Consider the following 11,636-nt stretch of genomic DNA (forward strand, 5'->3'; position numbering starts at 1 on the left):
TTCAGGTACAGTACGTGTTCTCAGACAAAACTGGTACTCTGACGGAGAACAAAATGGTATTCAGGCGGTGCGCTGTTGGCGGACAAGACTACGGTCATACCGGAGAGGGAGAAAATTTAATACCCAGTATTAGGTTGAAGGAAGACTTACTCATCGGTTTATCCAGGCATAGATTACAGGAGTTTCTGATACTTTTAGCAGTATGTAATACGGTTGTTGTCAATACATCGCCGCACCATGACGTTATGAATTCTAGCGGCGTTATCGAAGAACCACATAAAAATGGAGCTCACACTAGGTAAAGGAGATTCAGAATATCTAATCTTATAGTTTCTTCCGTAATCCAAGGTTCTCTTTGTTACTTTCTTCTTTGGTGAAATATTTTACTCGCAAAAATCTGTGAATTTTTGCGGACAAAATTGAGAAACATTTAAAGGAAATGGATAAAATTTTTTAAAACACTGCCGAGTTTGATGAGACAATTTGTTGAAATTTTGCTTTTTAGATATGCCAGACTGACAGAGTCCAGAAGTGTCACGCCCAGTCCGCCACCGCCTGGTACGAATCTTTCGCCAATTCAATCTTCTACTGATGCTACAGCGACTGGAGATCATGCGCCACATGTGAAACTGTCAAGGTAAACGATTAGACAATGAATCCGACATACGAACGATTCCACCAAATTATGTTCTTTGAAGTATCGAAACCCAGTGAATCGGAAACTGAGCCATAATTGAATTTAAAATGTAGTTGCTTATTTGCTTACAGGCCAAAACTTCTGGGTGTCTCGTCAATTCCGGGTCTCAACATCAGTATACTTACGCGCAAGACATCACCGACACAGCATCGTAGTTCTAGTCCAGCTCATTCCGAGCCTCCTCCAATATACGAAGCTGAAAGTCCCGACGAATTAGCTTTGGTCTTAGCTGCGAGAGCTTATGATGTTAAGCTTGTGAAACGAACACCTCACAGCGCGCTAATCTCTTTGCCAGACAAGTCGACCCTGGACTTTGAGATTCTCAAGGTTTGTGGTTTGGAACCATGTTCCATACTTCTTGCACCAAGATGGTTCAGCATGCGGTTTTAAATACGCTACGTACTTTTATGGACCCATGTTAAAAAGATAATATCATTTCAGGTACTGCCGTTTGACTCAAGTAGAAAGTGCATGTCGATTGTTGTACGGCATCCGCATACCAGGGAGATTGTTATGTACACAAAGGGTGCGGATTCGACACTCATGTCATCGCTGAACCCGAATGACGACGAATCAACGTCGAATTTAGCCAGCAAAATTAGGCAACAGCTGCATTCCTACGCTCGCCAAGGTCTTCGCACTTTGGCAATGGCTCGTCGAACTCTCACTCTTCTTGAGTTTGAAACTTGGCTCCAGCGACACAACGAGGCTGAACTTGCTACTGAAAACCGGGAAAGGCGTCTGAGAGATTCTTATGCTAGTCTTGAATCTCATCTTACGCTGTTAGGCGCCACAGGAATCGAGGACAAACTTCAGACTGGTGTACCAGAAGCGATCGCCGCTCTCATTGGTGCTGGAATTGTAGTTTGGGTCCTAACTGGTTAGTTGACAAGAAGTTTAATGATCTGGAAAACCTATATATTTCAGAGATTCTTATTTCATAAAAAAATCTCCGGGCATCTGTGAAAATTTGGATTTTACAGATTTAAAAACACAGATTACATTTTTATACTAGTTGTCAAAGTTTTCGCGTTTCATTTCTGCAATGATTAGTATTTCGTTTTTTCATTTACGCCAAACGAATCAATCAATTCACGTGAAACGGGACTAATACCTCGATGTTTCTGATTTTGCTATAAATTTTTTTTAAACCAGTTTCAGTACTTTTAGTTCAGTTAACAGTTTAAATATGAGGTCAAAAAGCTGTTCCGCTTGACATAGAAAGACTCAAATGTGGTTTACGTCATTCCACACTCGGTAAATTGAATGAGCTGATTTCTTCCCACTTTATGGCTTTGTGCCTTGTTTGGATTTGTAAATAGTCATCACTAACTTTGAATCGATATTTGTCGGCTGTGTTTAGACATGTCTAGATATGACTGGTTGACAGCACAAGTATCAAATCGAGTAAACAACTAAAAATGCGCTTCCAGACTTATAAGAGATTTTCAAATAAAAAATGGGTCTATCAATTAGAGCCTTACGTTGCTGCAAATAATTTTTCAGTATTTGAGTACTGTTTTTGTCAATAACACTAGTAGTTTCAGAATTGAATATTTTGGACGTTTTTCGATTTACAAAATGTCACACGCAACCGTGACAAGCAATTTCGAACGTCAACAATAGTTCATATCAGTGATCACTTCTACTCTGAATTACCTAGCTGCACAGACTCATTGAGTCTTCATACTTATCAATTAATATTGAGGATCTAGAGCTGGTGCAGAAATACTCAAGAAAGAAAATTAACTGAGCCTATTTTGAAATTTTTAAATATTTTCATTTCCACTCGTTGTTATAGGTGACAAGCCAGAAACAGCGGTGAATATTGCCTACTCAGCACGATTGTTTTCACCATCTATGCAATTGCTTTGGTTGCAAGCACGATCCAAAACAGTTGCAGAAACCTTGATTCACGGTCATTTGGAAGCTATTGAACAGGAGCATTTAGTTGATTATTCCACCGATGTTAATGATGCTGATCCATCGGAAAGAGTTGCTCACAGAATTGGATCTCGACGACAACGTGCCTTGGTTGTGGATGGAAAAACACTTACTTTTATTTTGGATCCAAGGTCAGGACTGACTGGTCCATTCCTTGAGTTAACTCGTCTTTGTACCAGTGTTTTAGCCTGCCGGGCTACCCCTCTACAAAAAGTGCGTGATAGTTTTAGGTTTCACAAAAGTTTCTCTCAGAATCGCACCATCTTTATTTCATTCAAACTTGAGTAATTTAGCCACGTTCGATACTGAATTTGTTACTATTATACGATTCTTTCTGATATTTCAGGCCTATATCGTACGCGTCGTTAAAGAACAGCTTGGTATGAGAACTCTTGCTATTGGCGATGGAGCAAACGATGTTAGTATGATTCAGACAGCGGATGTTGGAGTTGGCGTTTCTGGGCGCGAAGGCACCCAAGCCGTGATGGCTGCGGATTTTGCTATTGCTAGATTTCCGTTGCTGACCAGACTCCTTCTGGTTCACGGTCATTGGTGCTACGACAGGCTGTCTAGAATGATTTTATACTTCTTTTACAAAAACGCCACCTTTGTCTTCCTAATTTTTTGGTTCCAGGTCAGTTCGTTCGTTTTGTTTTTCTTTTTTTCATCAATTATTGTACTTCTTCAGCGATTGCTTTTTGTAAAGTATAAAAATACACCAATAATAATCTCAACACACGTAAATCAATCTATAATTTTTAGCTGTACTGCGGATTTTCGGGAGCTGTGATGATCGATCAGATATATTTAATGCTCTACAATTTATTATTCACATCTCTGCCTCCTCTGACACTTGGTGTTTATGACCAACTCGTCGCAGCTGGTACGCTAATGGCATCCCCTCAATTATATGGAAGAGGCCGGTTAGGCCTTGTATATCAGCCTCATTCGTTCTGGATAACAATGGCCGACGCACTTTATCAAAGCATAGTTATTTTCTTTACCACCGAGGCTGTAAGTATAATCATTACTTGATTATAAGTATATAAACATTAGTTCATAATTAGCAAGATTTTATTTACTTGTACATTGTAAAATCAGTCAATCATTGTTATTCTATTATTATGTATGGTTTACATTAATGGTACATTTCTCATTGTATTGTAGTAATTATGGATCAATTTTTTTCAAAGGCCTACCATGACTCTGATGTGGATATCTGGGAGTTTGGAACGACAATTCTGACCTCTTGCATGATCTCGATGCTTATTTATGTCGCGATAGAAACTAGGTCTTGGGTAAGAGAAGATACCATGAAAAAGGATTAACATGTATCGATACATACTATAATTTATTCTGATAAGTTTTCTTTTTCTTTTTTCAGACAATAATTCACGTAGGCTCTATAATCATTTCACTGGGTGTGTTCTTTGGATTTTGTCTCATTTACAATACCGTATGTGTCAATTGCATGGGACTACCAGGATCTTATTGGGTTATGCAAACTGCTATTTCGAGATACATTTATTGGCTGACTGTCATTGTTGCATCCATCCTCGCAATGCTTCCCAGGTGAGACGAAAGAGAAGTCGTCTTATCGATTGTATTTCTAATTTTGACAATATAATATAATCTAATCAAAATTTTTTACTCGATTAGTACACCTTTGTACTAGATCTAATTGAGAGATATTCTTGTTATTCTGTGCTCACGGTTCATTTCTATTCCTGTTATATAAAATGTAAGGGTAATATATGTGTTTATTAAACTGCTCTGTTGTTTTTCTTTTTTTTTTTTTTTTTGTGAACACTTGCCTATCCCAGGCTGGTATACAGGGCAGTGAAAACTACGGTGGCACCGGACGTGATACAGCAGGCGATTTTGGAATCTTCGGCAAAAAATCGTCAACGGCAGAGGATTGCAGGCAGAGGTGAGGTACTCGTTGCCGGTTGGTCACGATCAACTCAACATGCGACAATCAGGTAACAAAACTTTTACAGTGTTGGACCCTGCGAAATTTTTCATCTCGTCTTTACATGCCATTTCAAGGTCATTGCGTGTGTTTTTCTATAATTTTTTTTATTGCGTTTCGGTTTTCTGCAATAGTTTTCAGTCTCACACTTATATTTTAACTTTTGTACATAATATAACTACATTTATGCACATTGCACTTAGTTGTGATCAGTGTGTGAAGCATTGCACTGTTATTTTTATCTGGCTATACAAAACTGTATCAGGATTTATTCATTGAGGTTCGATAAACGCAGATTAATCCGTTATGCTGTGAGTGATTCAGATAACATTGCACACAGTTGGCGTCTCAACTTGGTTTTCGTATACCTGATTATTGATTAATTTATGACTAGGCATAAATGACGAGATTACAAATTTCACTTAGATGACAAAATGATCGTCTGGGTCCAACGTTCCACAGGTCACCATCAGGCTTGTACATACATTTGAAAGTCCATTAAATTCAATCCCTACGTCGTTTACTGTAAAACGCTTTTGAACACTGATCATTTATTCTGATCACAACTTTGAAAGATTCGATAAATTTATATTGTAAAGTAATTGAATTATCCGGTTTTCTTTCACTCTGTCTCGTACATCATTGTAGAAACAACTCAGCTAGTTTCTTTTTACTTTGCTAATATAATCACTCATGTAATCTGTCTTATACATGCTTTAATATCTCAAGGTCATGGTTTCAAATATTTTACACGTGTCCTATCATCACCAAACTAATTTTGTACTTTGAACATGAAAAATTTAACACATCTATTAAAACTAATAGACTCAACGAAATTTTTTCACAAATAACAATCAGTATATATTTCTTTTTATTAATTTCTGGAACATTCTGCACATATTCCAAGGTAAGCTGCATGATTTCTTTCTCTTTTCCATGTATATTGTTTGTTCTCTGTACTCGGAATTTCTACACATACAGGTAAGTAACCGTGTTGCCGCCATAACTTGCAACGTCATATTTTTCATACATTGCATTTTGCTTATAATAACTACCACTCTATTAATCATACATTTTTCAAAAATTAACAACAGTAAAATCTGGACTTCATCACGTATGATATGAAGTGAAAAAATGTAGAAAAAATAGTTATATAGTTTATCGTCATTTTTGCTGTTTTTTTAATAACATTATTACTTATTGTTTTAGTTTATCTATTTGAGTGCCAATTTCTTATCTAGAGTTTTAATAATCACTGTATTAGCACAGCTTAAAATTTATTATTCAGCTAATTAGTTTGAACATTATGTTCGTACAATTTTCGCCTACGAATAAATGAATATTTTACACTGTTGGACGTTGTATTGAAGAATTAATTTAGACTCATTGAAATACTTAAATTTTTTCAGACCAGGAAGTTATGGGCCTAAGGATAACGCTCTGACAACTGTAGTTGCATGACATCCGTGTGTCACAATAAGCAGATACCTCTTCAAGATTAAATCCAACCACCAAACAACAAACAGTAATATCGCAGTTAGTTGAAAGTATTGTTATATATCCTTTCCTCCATAAATACACAGACACACCTGCAAACACACACAAAGAGTACAACGCCTGATTTTATATTACGTGCTACTTGCCACAGTACCTATCCACTTTTGGTTGGCTAAAAAAAAATTAAAAAAAAAAAAAAGTATTATCGCGTCCCGAATTTAGATTTTGATGTGATCTAGTTTCGTGATTTGCACTCCTAAGGAATTGTGTGAACTAGTTTATGCTATTTAACAGCCAATCATACCAGTTTCATATTGCCGCGCACGTAAAATGGATACAGGTTCATTTTGCGCACTGTATTCACAATTATTAGAACTTAATTGAGGGTTGAATTATACTTCAACTTTAGCTAGTTGTCATTTCACTTGGCGTGAACAACGTTTGATATGATTTAGAATCAAGTAAAGCCAAGACCAAATTATAAGTGTGTCCAATAGCGGTCATATTGATTTCACGATGAAGACAAGGTTTTCCTCGATGTTGAAAACCTAAAATTATCGCACATTATTTTTCAGCCAACACTTTTATCAACGAAATAGTTTGCATATCAAATATTGGCTAAATACCTTGAGTTGTCGAGAATTTAGTGTGCGAAAATCACTTGTACGCGCGTCTACATGTATTGCAAAAAGAAGTATGATTCTCTCTCAAACCTTTTATAAATTTAGCAGTATACCTTAAGTTATAGATATATAAGAAGAAAAAAGTGAACTATGAAATGGAGCTTTGGCATAGTTTTATAACCGTTTAACTCAGATGAATTTTACAGTAGAAATTACGTTAGTACCAACTGTACTGGGGGGAGGGGGCCAATCGCTATAATCTGCCGTGTGCCTAAACTGCTGGCTAGCTGGTCATCGCAACCACCGCTAGCTGGTGCGTTACCATAGTCCCCGCCAGTAATGCTAGTAGTCAGGAAGAGGGCAGACGAGGACTGACGAGGTCCTACTGTAATGTATATGTACGAGAGTAGAGGTAAAACTTTCAGGTTGTATAATTGGTTCTTGATAACATTTTACCAAAGGGGAAGGGGCTTGTGGCGCTTATTCGACAGTCAACAATAGCGGCTTACAGTCACCAATAAGATTTTGCCACTACTGTAATACACAAAAAACACAATTATACACATACCTGATCGTCTAAGCGTCTTACTCAATTTTTACCTGAGCCTTATTGTTCACACTGGTGCCACGGGTTTGATCTGTAATAGTCAATTTTTTTTCGAATATCTGAAAATGTTGTAGTCCACAGCATTCTTTCGAAAACTTTTCGTTGATCGAAATTTGAAATGTAATGTACAATAGGTAATATTTTAAACAACGAACCCGATAGTCGATACGCTATTTCTAAATTGAATATGGTTTATTTCACAATCTACCTTTATACAATGTTGATTAGGATTTGCTCAGTCATTTCTTTGTTCTTATTTTGTTTTAACTGACAGGTCCAAGATTTTCTGACAATGTTTCGAATCGCTCGGTTTGTATACTCTGTTTGATAAATGTGTGAATTGAAAACGAAAAATAAGTTATTAACTACTGGAATACGAGTGAATTAATCCATTACTGTAGTCGAGTGGCCTTAAACTCAGACTGTTGTTTGTTGCATTTACTGGCTGTGACTCTTAGGGACCAATTATTAGTTTGTTAATTATAATAAATAAAATACCTACATATTACATGTATTATGGACATGATATGAATGCAAAAGTGTATAAAAGTACGTTTGAAGTGAATCACTTGAAAAATATGCTCAGCTTATGAAACGAAATAAGAGCAATTTGCACGTAGAAAGAATCAGTGGGGTCGCACTTTTTTCAGTATTGCATGTCAGCTAGTCTTGGAGACTCAGATTTTTCTATCACACAATTTTTCAAACTCTATAAGATTTCCTTGAGTTATTTGTAACGCACATTTTCCCGTTATACTCATTCCGATGATTATTCATTTCATGTTATCCCACATGAAGTAGAAATTATAGCTGTACAGTTTTACGTGAAAAATGTATAAATCTTCTGAAAATAGTATACCATCTTAGTTTTGTTTTGGTCCTTAGTTTTCAAATTATTTATTTGGAATACAAGATTCATTTCTTTACTGGAGAAAAGTTAGTAAAAATGTGTCAATAGTAAACTGAATACAACAATCTCTGCGACGTTGACAGAGTTACCATGTATTGCAAATGCCGATTCGAAAATCTTTTAAAAGTATCTTAGACCCGAGTGATCCTTTACACGTGGAATTTCACTTGAATAATCATATGTAAATATAAAAAATAAATGTAATTAATAGTATACGCATATGTATTATGTATAGTATGTTATACGGATACACGCCTATGAATACACATGTATTTAGATTCTATTTTAATGAGTGAATATATTTCAAAGAAAACTACCTAATTCAATTAACCATGATAAAATATTTATGTATATATGTGTACACTCGTGTATACGACGTTATGCCCTGCAGTTGAATTATTGTTAAATTATAGACAATTAAAGATATATTTGAGCATATCCGAAGATTTTAATAAATAAATAAATAAACAAATATATATATATATATATATATATATATATATGTATATATTATATATATTTTATGTATAGACACATGTAGGTATTATGTGCATGTCAATATAATGTTAATGATGCCGCTATGATTATATTTTGATAACTACAAATGACAAATGTGTGCATATTATGAGCAAATGAAGTGCTAAATTAGGAAACTGGTTATTAATAGAAATACTTTTATTTACACTTTCCGTTATTCCCGTACTCATATCATTCCAACGTTCCCAAGTTTCACGCTGAGATTGATTGAGTGATTTTCGTAGCTTGTGCGTCTTGCGTGCGGATCACTTGGAGTGACAAATTTTGCCTTTATCTGAGAAAATAGATTTTATTTCCTTATCAATCAAAATCCAGCTCGATAGGCTCTCCCGCAAAAACGAATATTTTAACGAATTTTTGAAGATCATAAGATATTTGTTCGTGTGAGACTAACCAATTCAGTTATAATTTGACTTTAAGTCCGGACCTTGACAAAAAGTCGACGAAAATAACCGTGTAATAATATTATGAAAGATCGTTTGTTAGTTAATTTTTCAGAATTATAGTGAGGGTGGGGGGAATTAAAAACTTTCAAGTATATTTTTCTTGCTTTATTCAGTAAAAGTAATTCCAACCGTGTAAATAGAACTGCAACCATCATAATTAACAACGACAAAGGTGTATGAATGTACATACATACATTTTTCATACCAAATCATTAAAATCAATCATATTTTTAAAGCGTCGAAACATCTTGGTCCGCATGCTAAATAATATCCATTTGCTCGTGGCAATCCTAGGTGCTGTGCAGGCGATAAAAAAAAAAAATTAAAATTCTGCTACATAATTTAGATAATCCTGGAACGCGATTAGCGTTAAACAGTGCGAAATTTTATTCTTTAATCATCTTTACAAAGTAACCAGAGAAACCGATCAGTGATTAATGATGAATTTAGAAATTATTTAGCTTGCGATTCATCGTGTTACATAAGATTTTTTTTCCATGTTTGTGTAGACGGATAATTATTTACGATAAGCATAAATAGAGTATATTTGTATGTACATACATACACACCCATGTAAGTATACAATGAATTTTTTCTCCATTTGTCACGTGTCATGCGGTATAATAATTTACATCTGTATTTAATAATTTGATTAATTTCTTTTGTTTTTGTTATTATTTTTCTTTTCAAATATATTATTTTCACGTAATGCGTTATATGTATAGTATTATATGTATAATATATGTATATATATATATATATATATATTCTTACGCGTTTAATAATAATAATACATAATATATCTGCAGTATATATATATATATATATGCTTTATGCGGTATAATAGGCACGTCGACGTCATAGCTTAAATAATTGGATTTTTTTTTCCTCTTTGTTTTGTTTAATTTAATTTTAATAACGTTGAACCACGTTAGTTGTGTATTCTTTTTAAAACTGTCGCTCGCATTTTGTGTCTAACACACATGGAAATACGAATTATTCTCCGGTCTATAATTTCTATCAAATTCAAGCTGTGATATCAACGAGTTCTAAAATACGATATTATATATAGGAAGGGCAGTTGGGCAAGGACAGTTTTTTTTTCCCCTCTTTTTTTTCACATTTTTCTTGTTTCCAAACTAATTTTTTTTTTTTTTTTCACCTTATAACGAGATACATCGATTTTAATGCATTATACAGGGTGGTGTGAATGTGCCCTTATTATATCACAGAGAGGCGTAACAAAAATATAAAATAATTTAAATTTCCCAGTATTTATTTTTTTTTTTCTCTGGCATTCGCCATACGTTCTGAGCGTGTAATCACCACTAATTACACCCATAGTTGAAATGCAATTCACCCCATAATTGGAGAAAAAAAAAGAAAAATACCTGTAAATAGAAATACTTGAAGAAATTGGTAGTTTTATCAACTATGATATCGTGACATATCGACAATGGATATGTTAGTGGACATTTTTTAAACTACTATTTGGCCTGGTATTTTTACTCGAAATGAGACTAATGAAAAAGCAATAAAAAAGCATTGAAAAATAATGATTACTTCTTTTTCATTAACCATTATAGGGCAAATCGTCTAGCTCTATTATTGTCTCCATCGTTTGCAATGCCGCAATATCGCCACTCGCATGCTTTGTTATTTGAAAAAACTGATTACGCTACAGTCTAGCCCCTGTCTCAAAACTAAATTTGTTAGTAAAACTTCACACACAGACAAATATGCACCGGCAGCTAAAATATTATACTATTGCCTCCATCGCAAGCTTCGTCATATTTTTCCTTTCGCTTGTATTCTTTGTCTTTGTGTGTTTACGATACGCACCTCACATCATGTACAACAACAACAGTGATAATAAAAATAATAATAATACTAATAATAATAATCATTTAATATTATAACATACACGCACGTATTAAGAATAGAGGATTCAATTTTTGTGCTGATGTACAACAGTGCTAATGGTAATTATTTCTTACCAGTATGTATGAATTCACATATGCATATGTATTGTATATTCGGTATTGTATACGTAATCATATAATTATACGTATGTATGCGTTTTCAAATATGGAGGTAAACATTTTTAATTCTTTAATCTTTTTTCTTTTTTTCTTTTTCGTAATTTCTCTTACGTTTGAAACTTACAGTTCGAAGTCGAATGAAATATGATTTATGTGTATATATGTATATTATTAATTTAGCAGTATTAGTCCCATAGTATTGGCGATAGAAAAAACCTGATTAAATATGAATTAAAGTTATGGAAAAGTGTATACGTATATTTTATATACCTATAATATAATATAATATGTTTTATACGTATATTATAATGTGGGTATACAGGAAGTAGTTGTAATATGTGTAACAATTGATGAGATATAC

At 34.3% G+C, this 11,636-nt stretch overlaps 1 protein-coding gene across 3 annotated transcripts in view; it reads left to right on the plus strand.

The window, feature by feature from the left end:
• Positions 1 to 6,427, plus strand: part of LOC124184517 (phospholipid-transporting ATPase VD) — a 59,280-nt gene extending 52,853 nt beyond the window's left edge. The window contains exons 8-18 of one of the 3 annotated variants that reach the window (XM_046574302.1): positions 6 to 298; positions 506 to 637; positions 751 to 1,024; positions 1,139 to 1,577; positions 2,499 to 2,854; positions 2,988 to 3,275; positions 3,404 to 3,655; positions 3,835 to 3,939; positions 4,026 to 4,213; positions 4,465 to 4,623; positions 6,023 to 6,427. In XM_046574302.1, the coding sequence (XP_046430258.1) occupies positions 6 to 298; positions 506 to 637; positions 751 to 1,024; positions 1,139 to 1,577; positions 2,499 to 2,854; positions 2,988 to 3,275; positions 3,404 to 3,655; positions 3,835 to 3,939; positions 4,026 to 4,213; positions 4,465 to 4,623; positions 6,023 to 6,074 (2,538 nt within the window). In that variant the 3' untranslated portion in view covers positions 6,075 to 6,427. The remainder of the gene's footprint in view (positions 1 to 5; positions 299 to 505; positions 638 to 750; positions 1,025 to 1,138; positions 1,578 to 2,498; positions 2,855 to 2,987; positions 3,276 to 3,403; positions 3,656 to 3,834; positions 3,940 to 4,025; positions 4,214 to 4,464; positions 4,624 to 6,022) is intronic. The other 2 variants (XM_046574304.1, XM_046574303.1) reach the window with 2 other exon arrangements.
• Positions 6,428 to 11,636: the final 5,209 nt, after the last annotated feature.

The sequence above is a fragment of the Neodiprion fabricii genome, chromosome 6, assembly GCF_021155785.1.
Source record: "Neodiprion fabricii isolate iyNeoFabr1 chromosome 6, iyNeoFabr1.1, whole genome shotgun sequence".
Lineage (NCBI taxonomy): Eukaryota > Metazoa > Arthropoda > Insecta > Hymenoptera > Diprionidae > Neodiprion > Neodiprion fabricii.